The sequence below is a fragment of the Brassica oleracea genome, chromosome C4 (genome assembly GCF_000695525.1).
Source record: "Brassica oleracea var. oleracea cultivar TO1000 chromosome C4, BOL, whole genome shotgun sequence".
Taxonomy (NCBI): Eukaryota; Viridiplantae; Streptophyta; class Magnoliopsida; order Brassicales; family Brassicaceae; genus Brassica; species Brassica oleracea.
The window spans coordinates 37,955,169-37,964,419 of NC_027751.1; the positions used below are offsets into that span (position 1 = coordinate 37,955,169).

At 32.0% G+C, this 9,251-nt stretch overlaps 1 protein-coding gene across 1 annotated transcript; it reads left to right on the forward strand.

The window, feature by feature from the left end:
- Positions 1 to 564: 564 nt before the first annotated feature.
- LOC106337374 (lysine histidine transporter 1) lies at positions 565 to 4,251 on the forward strand. The gene is made up of 8 exons (XM_013776473.1): positions 565 to 835; positions 2,044 to 2,198; positions 2,280 to 2,663; positions 2,905 to 3,298; positions 3,399 to 3,504; positions 3,585 to 3,676; positions 3,759 to 3,827; positions 3,950 to 4,251. The coding sequence occupies exons 1-8, from the start codon at positions 806 to 808 to the stop codon at positions 4,046 to 4,048; spliced, it is 1,329 nt and encodes a 442-aa protein (XP_013631927.1). The 5' UTR covers positions 565 to 805; the 3' UTR covers positions 4,049 to 4,251.
- Positions 4,252 to 9,251: the final 5,000 nt, after the last annotated feature.

The window sequence follows — 9,251 nt, forward strand, 5'->3', positions numbered from 1 at the left end:
TAGTAACAAAATATTCCTCATATTTTTGACGTATAGTTTGATTCTTATTTTCTTTTCACGAATATTTTACTATATTGTGTAGACGACAATTAAGACGACTTGATGGATGTGTGAACAAAGAGAACGGTGTTCTTCTCCCACTTTATTTTAGTCAATAAAGGATAGCTTATAAAGCAAAAACTTACTATAGCTTATACAGAGCCGAGTCAATGAATTACATCATTCACCATTCATGTATTACGTGACAATTTTAAATATTACATATAAAATATTCACATTTGCCAAACATACTAAAACTCGAATAGATAGCAATATTATAAAACTTCACTTAATATAGCTTAAACGCCCTCATCTGTTTAGCCAACCCTATTTAAGTTACGAACCTAGGGATACTATACTATGTGAAATAAAATGCATAAACAAACATTTATAGTAGATGAATGAATAGTGACTAATTTTTAATTGATTAACTGGTATTGATTTTTTAAAGATTATATTGCTAGTTGCTTAAATATAGGAGGCTAGGAGCAGATTCCAGCTCACAAATCTTGTGCCCATCTCCACAGACCACAAGTAGTTTGTGAAGTCAAACAAAAAACTTCAACTTTTTAACATACGCACCCTCTGTTTCTCTCTCATAATATTCAAACTAACTAAGTGCATATATATAGATGTATGAGTGTTCATAACTTCATGAGGAGCTCTATATATTTATCATAATATCTCTCACAAGTGTGAGAACTTGTTAGGCTCTTCTTCTCTCCTATTCATTTTTTTCTTCCTTAATCTCTCTCTTTGTGTCATTATGGTATCTCAACCTCCTCAAGATGATTATGTGAGTCTCTTTCTTTTTTTTTTGCTTTATTGTATTAAAGATATTGTGTTTGTTGAATTCTGGTATAACCAAACTGTGTTTTTAGTTATATTTTCTCATGAATGACACTAATAATGGGATGGAGTGTATTTATTAAAATGATCAACAACGAACCCTTCTAGTAAACAATATGAGAAAGAAGGTTAATTTTGTTGTCTTTAGCATCGCCAACTAAACTTCTTATTATATATTTCTCCTATTACAGAGATTTTTTCGCATTTTTCTCAAAGATTCGTCTTCTTTTTAGATTTAGATTTTGTTTACAAAATATCTAGAAAATAAATTAGTTGTGATGTTTAGTGATAGATGAAGGAGAGGAAATGTTAAGAACCCAAATACAAAACTAGATTTAATGTAAGATATTTGACTTCGTGACTTTTGGTTTGAGTCGTCTGACTATTTTCCGTTCCAGAGATATTTATATTAACCATAACAAAATACAGAATAAATTATAGTCAAATAAACTGAAAATAAAACCTGGAAATTTTACAAAAAAATCAAAATTCTGAAATTTTAAGATAAATAGACGATTTTTTTACGGGAAATTATAGACTTTCTATTATATTTCTTCTTCCTAAAAATTCCGAGTAAAAAAATACCATGTTCCATTATTATTTCTTTTTCATATTTCGTAATTGAAGTATTACAAGTTACAGGACAACAAAGAAATAGACAACTATCCCTAACTTTTTGTTGGTAAGTTAGATCTTTACCTTTACAGATACCGTACGTATGGCTTTTCCAAAGTTTAGGGAACTTGTACCAACCTAGACCGCCGTCTGAAATGACAAACAGATCTTCCAAAACCCACCTTGCACTTTCAAAATTTTCTCCCTTTTACCCCAAACTTTACTATTTGTACTATTACGCTCACAAAATGAATTTCGCAACCGACATAAATCATTGACTTTTCTTCTTTAAGAAATAAACATATTAATCGACTTCACTTTGGTTCTTGCGGGTAGTTTAAATCTTAACTTCAAGGTTGGTGTACCCACCTAAATCATTTTAAACAAAAAGATCTTCCAAGAATACATCGTTATACTTTGATTTTATTCTTCTTCTGCCCCATAAGTTATTACGTCTATCTTTTTGAGCCCGAGACATAAAGATTTGTGAAAACCAAAATAAAAATAAATGGTTTCTTCCAATTTTGTGAAATAAAACAGGATGAGAAATCAGCGAGACAAAAAGAAATAGATGCTTGGTTACCAATTACTTCATCAAGAAATGCTAAGTGGTGGTACTCTGCTTTTCACAATGTCACCGCCATGGTTGGTGCCGGAGTTCTCGGCCTCCCTTACGCTATGTCTCAGCTCGGCTGGTATATTTTATAATCCAAACCGGTTAGTGATTTTAAACCGGATCTATCAAAAACTAAACCAATTTTAATTTGGTTTTATAGGGGACCAGGAATTACAGTAATGGTTCTCTCATGGATGATAACACTATACACATTATGGCAAATGGTAGAAATGCACGAAATGGTTCCGGGAAAGCGTTTCGATCGCTACCACGAGCTCGGACAACACGCGTTCGGGGAAAAACTCGGTCTTTACATAGTCGTGCCGCAACAGCTGATCGTGGAAATAGGCGTTTGCATCGTTTATATGGTCACTGGAGGCAAATCGCTAAAGAAGTTTCATGATCTTGTTTGTGATGATTGTAAACCCATCAAACTTACTTACTTCATCATGATCTTCGCTTCTGTTCACTTCGTCCTCTCTCATCTCCCCAATTTCAATTCCATATCCGGTGTGTCTCTTGCCGCCGCAGTTATGTCTCTAAGGTAAATACTATAACCGGTTTATTAAATTCGGCTAGGGTGTTGGTTATACATAGGCCGGTATGAGAATCGGTACAATTTGAGAAATTGGTTTATGCAACCAATACAAAATTAGGTACTTTAGTTTTTTAAATTTTCAAAATTAAGGATAGGAAAGGTAATTAAATGTTGGTTTGGTTTAGTCTCGGTTCGCATTTTCGTGGAAAATAAAACCGGTTTTAAATACTTTTCCTTTGGTCTATAGCTACTCAACAATCGCATGGGCAGCTTCGGCGAGTAAAGGTGTACAAGAAGATGTTGAATACGGTTACAAAGCAAAATCAACGGCCGGTACGGTTTTCAATTTCTTCAGCGGTTTAGGTGATGTTGCATTCGCTTATGCGGGCCACAACGTGGTCCTTGAGATCCAAGCAACGATCCCTTCGACTCCTGAGAAACCTTCAAAAGGTCCGATGTGGAAAGGAGTCATTGTTGCTTACATCGTCGTCGCGCTCTGTTATTTTCCGGTGGCCTTCGTTGGATATTATATTTTCGGGAACGGTGTTGAAGACAATATCCTCATGTCACTTAAGAAACCGGCTTGGTTAATCGCGACGGCAAACATGTTCGTTGTGATCCATGTTATTGGTAGTTACCAGGTCGGTTAATCAGAACCGGTTTTAATCATTTTTTGTATAGAATTTTAAAATTGACCGAATCTAAACCAATTCTTGGTTTTTTTTTCTTTTTTTTTTGCAGATTTATGCAATGCCGGTTTTTGACATGATGGAAACTTTGTTGGTCAAGAAGCTTAATTTCAGACCGACCACGATTCTCCGGTTCTGTGTTCGCAGTTTCTATGTTGGTAAGTTATGTGTAGAACTTTGAAAATGGTGTTATGTCGATCCATAAAACTGACTTTGACTTTTTTTTTGGTTTATGTAGCTGCAACAATGTTTCTAGGTATGACGTTTCCTTTCTTTGGTGGGCTTTTAGCGTTCTTTGGTGGATTCGCGTTTGCTCCGACGACATACTTCGTAAGATTGCGTTTTCTAAACGCTTTTTCTCAATCTGAGTTAGTTATTAATAATCTAATTTAAATACTCTTATTTTCTTCAGCTTCCTTGCATAATTTGGCTAGCTATCTACAAACCTAGGAAGTACAGCTTATCTTGGTGGGCCAACTGGGTAAGTAACGTTATTGTTAGTTTTTCTAGCGTTTGCAATCAAACCAGTGGTTGTGTTTTGTGAAACTATTTTATTTTCTGTAAAGAAAAGAAATCAAATGTGGTGTGTTGTTTTATTTTCAGGTATGTATCGTGTTTGGTATTTTCTTAATGGTCTTGTCGCCGATTGGAGGGCTAAGGACGATCGTTATTCAAGCAAAGGAATACAAGTTTTACTCGTAAATGATATGTAATGTGTGTCATATGACTAAGCAACATTCTGTGTGAAGAATATTTTAAAAGATCAACATGAGACATAAGAATCAGTGGTCTCATGAGGTCTGAATTTGTAATAGCTTTAGAGTTTGTATTTTGTGTGTGTTACTGTGTTTGTATCTATTATTATTATTATTATATTAAACAATATATTTTGCTGTGCCAGAAAACTAATAGTACTATATTTTTCTTTTTTCAAAGTGTTTAGTTTTATTTTATGTAAGATTCTTTGTGTTCTCAAGACAAAATGATAGATATTTCACTCTCTTAGGTTCCATCATTATAAGCATTTAATCTAATCCATGGTTGACAAATTAATTAATTAATATCTGATGATTGAGATTTTATATGTCGCATATAACAACACAAATCAGAAGACTACGGATCCGAATTAAGAAATCATATACATAATGAAACACTTTCTCTCCGTTGAGAGTATCCACCTCAACATCACGTTCCACGAGCGCGCAATCAGATTTCAAACTTTTTAGCTAAGACTACTAGATTCTTCCATATGGAGTTACATTTTATTGTTGTTCTATTCCGGTCTGGTTACCCAGACCAGTTCAAATTTGAATAACATAATTACCTTTTGACGTTAAAAAAAAAGAGATCCACCTCAACATTTCTCTTATTAGGTGAGACCCACACAAGTAAATAGATTGTATATATCTTCGGTGAAATATGTAATTAATCACATCTAGAGACATTTATGTATAGATTGTTAGTCTATATTTAATTTACTTAGAAAGTCCATCAACAAATCCACCTTATACTTTAGTTAGCCTAGAAGACATCTCAAGAAATTTCTGAATTTTGTATATATTATTTATGCACTTCAGCCATATTATCTGATCTATTAAATTAGGGTTTTATTTTTATCTACCATTAACCAGTCATAGTAGGACCATTTAAAAAATTAGTTAATATGACATATTTGATTATTTACATTAATAATAACTCAACTATATATTTTATTTTTCTTTTAAAGTATAAGAAAATCTGTTGGGAAAGAATCTAACAAAATCTTACTTAAAATTTTAAATATTTGTATCAAATAACATATTAATTAATTTTCTAATTAGTTATATAATATTGTTATAAATTAATGTTAACTAAAATTTTATTATAAAACAAGAAAATGGAAATTATATACGATTTCTTTTATAAATTCTATAATTATATTATGTATTATATAAAAATAGAAGTGCTATATGAATTAAATATGACAAAATTTATTTTTAAGTTGTTTCTTTTAAATAAATTATCATTCATCGTTAAAATGGGTTAAAATTAAACTATATAATATTTTTATACAAAAATAAATTTATTAACATAGGTTAAAATTTTATATCTGCAGCTATATATTATCTTTTTATTTATTTTGAAAACTCTCAACAATATATTTTTTAAATGTTTATATACAAAAATATAATAGTATATGATAACCTTTAGTTCATATACTATTTAAAAATATGTTATTAGAAAACTATGAAATTTTAGTAATTCATTTAAAATATTAATGAAAAATCAAATTTTAATTATTATTTTTCTTTTTAATTTTAACAAAATCTGTTGAAAAAAAATTAGAAAATACTACCAAAATTTTAAATATTTTTTTATAAAATAATGTATTAATATAGTAACAAAAACAAATTCAAAATTCATGTAATCTTCTAAACGTGGTAAGATTTACACAATATATAATAACAAAATTCATGTAATTAATATTGAATAAGAAAATTAAAAAATAATATTATTGATTTACACAATATATAATAATAAAATGGAAATTATATATTTAAAATCTTTATAATAATATCAAATATATTTATAAAATGAAAAAATATCCGCACGAATATGCGGATTAAAATCTAGTTGTTTCTTTACATTTAGGTTTACTGGCTATTTTCTTTTTGTGACTACTAGATGAAATATATATTCACTCCGTTTCAATATAGATGATGTTTGATTGTTGTTGTTTCATAACTTTAATTTTATCAAAAACTGTGTAGCCAATTATATTTTTAATATTTTTTTTTATAATTAAATAAATTAATTTAAAATTATATTTTCAATGATTTGTTTTAGAATTATTTTTTTATAATATGTGTGTAAAGAACCAAAACTTCATTTATTATGAAACGAAAGGAGTATAACTGTAAATATTATAAACTCATGTAAGAAGCGGGTTTTAAAATCTCATCATATATAACCGCTTCACTGGAATATAATAAAATTAGACGTTCATATTTCATATTCACAATGTATAATATGATGACTAGGCCGTTCACCACACAAAAACTGTTTGGCGATAATATCCCACGGATCCGTAACTATTGCAGTATAAGAAATGAAAAAATATCCGCACGAATGTGCGGGTTAAAATCTAGTTTTTCTTCCCTAAAAATTGGGACACGTCTACTACGTTTTCGATCTAATGGGACTGGGCAAACAATATGAACAAAACCTAAAATCTGACCCACACAAGATGAGACGCTATGTTATTTTCCCGAAACATAAAAATACAACCGTTACAACAATTTGAGGGATGATAATGACAATTAGATACCAAACAACAAATTGTTAATGATGGGAAATCACACACACGTTTCGGAGATGAAACCATTACGCACACCATTCTGTCACTATATAAATAAATTAAGCAAGGGCAAAACACTATATTCCGATTAGTTCAAAACCAAAAATAGATCCTACCAAAACAGAAGTGAGCCTCCTTCAAGCCCTTCCTCAAGATGTACTTGTAGTCATCATTACCAAAGTTGGTGTAACAATAACTTCTGATTTTAAGAGCTGCATATTTACATGCAAGGAGATATTAGCATCATCATATGGACTCTGGAATCCTAGAGTGCGAAGTAAGCTCTCGGATCATGATTAAATTATGACTGTATTGAACAATATGATGAAGGTAATTTATTTATAGCTACATTCATATATCATTTGTATTTGACTTACATTCTCGTGATTTTTGTTTTCTATGTAATGGGATAATATGGAACATCATCCATCCAAGGAATCATATTTAACTTCAAAAAGAAGTTAGCAAGGGATTCGAGGGCAGAAGACATTGGGTTTAGGAATCTACAAAACATATTTGAAAGATTTCTAACAGATGAAAAGCCGAAAAGATCTGAAATCACCATTTTTGGCAAGAGATCTTAAAATTCGTCCATCTGAATTCACATGGTTACAATGGAGTGGTTGTCCATTAAATGATGTTCCACCAAATGATGTTGCACAAAAAAAGGGCTAAGCTTTCGTCTTTCCTTAAACATTGACAAGTATATGTAGTTTGAGTCCGAGTTTCACTGTTAAAAGTTTTGTTTGTACCTTTCAGGTGGATGGGAGTTTGATGGTTGTAAATTTGTGTGGCTGTCATAGCTTAGAAGCCATTCCTGTGTTATCAAACCATAAATCCTTAGAGAAGCTAGCTTCTCTATGCATGCGTCAGGTGGAGATTTCTAGATCAGTAGGTATTTTGAAAACATTACTTCCATGGGATTGTAGGTACTCTCCAAAGCTCATTGAGTTGCTTGTGGATGTTTCTGGACAGAAGCATCTTGAAAAGCTTGTCCTCTCTAGCTGTTCAAATCTGAGTGTCCTACCATAAAAATTTGGTGCTATACCATGTCAGGAAGATCTTCTTAAGGATGAAACTCCAACAAAGAAGTTACCAGAATCAAATTCTCGGCTTGAAAATGTTTAAAGGATTAGTACAAAGACTTGCAAATATATTCAAGAGTTAACTTTGTGTCTAGGAATGTTGACATCACAGGAAGAGCTAGATCTTAGTGGCACAGATATCTAAAAATCTCCAGAAGATTCATTTGATGCACTGTGCATCTCTTTCTAAGATACCTGACAACGACACTATCAATGAGCTCATATTATTGAAGAAATTTATTCATCAGTGGGAGCGCTGGAGGAGATACCTTTAAACCTCGGCCTACTACCACATTTGACTGAATTTTCTACAGAAGGATGCAAACATCTGAACCAGGTTATGAATTCCAACGGTGGATTAAATTCTCTTTCGAATTTGAGTAGGATTAGACCAATATTCAAACTCTACCAAAAGAAATTTTTGACTTGCACTTCATTTGAAAACTTGTGTTCAGAAGCTGCAACAGAAAGAAGTTTTCTTCATTTCTGTTAGAGTGATGTATATTCAAAGGCCTCTATGTCATTCAAGAGATAAATAAACAAACAATGCAAACGAACCCCGCGCAAGCGCGGGATACCGGTCCCTAATAATATTAAATTAGACACTTTATCCATTACAAAACAAGATGCATGCATGTAGAAATACAAGTTTCTCCCTTTGTGAAGTTGAATATTACATGAAAATTACTTGTGAAGGAACATTGTCATTGAAAGGAACCTATCCAATGAAATTAAATACAAGGTCTGCAACAATCAGATTTTACTCTATTTAGTATTCATGACCCAAAATTATGTTGGTTTGAGAAAAATAAGTTACTAGAGAACGTAATGATTATAACCATTTTTCTAAACAACCGTAATGATTATAACCTAAGTCTTTTTTTCTTTGTTAAATTTAATCCGAAGAACTAGTTGATCACAAGATTTCTCTCTTTCTCAAATGTAAAATCTTAAAAGCAATATCACTACAAGAAAACATCGTAATTCTGACGGACATTCTGACGAAAAATGAGATCTTCGGAATATTCCAACGAATTTCGAAGGAAATTCCGAGAAAACCCAAAATTTGGGTTTCCTCAGAATTTCCTCGGAATATACCGATGAAATACCGAGGAAATCATATTCCTCGGAAGACACCGACGAATATCCGAGGATATATTATAGCCGTTAGAGAGCCGTTGGGGGATTTTAAAAATTCCGAGCAAATTCCGAGGAATGAGCCGTTGCTGTCGGGATTCCGTCGGAATTTCCTCGGTACTGTCGGCAGCATTTCATCTATAAATACCCGCACCCCCAACCTCTTCATTCACTCCATTTCTTCATCCTCTCACATACTATATTTACACACGAATTTGATTGAAAAAAGCATGTCTTCTTCAAATTATTATCGTTCTTGGATCGATCGACCTCATTTGGATCCGAACACGAGATTGCTTACGGAAGAATACCAACGAGGTATAACCGAATTCATGGGGTTAGTTCA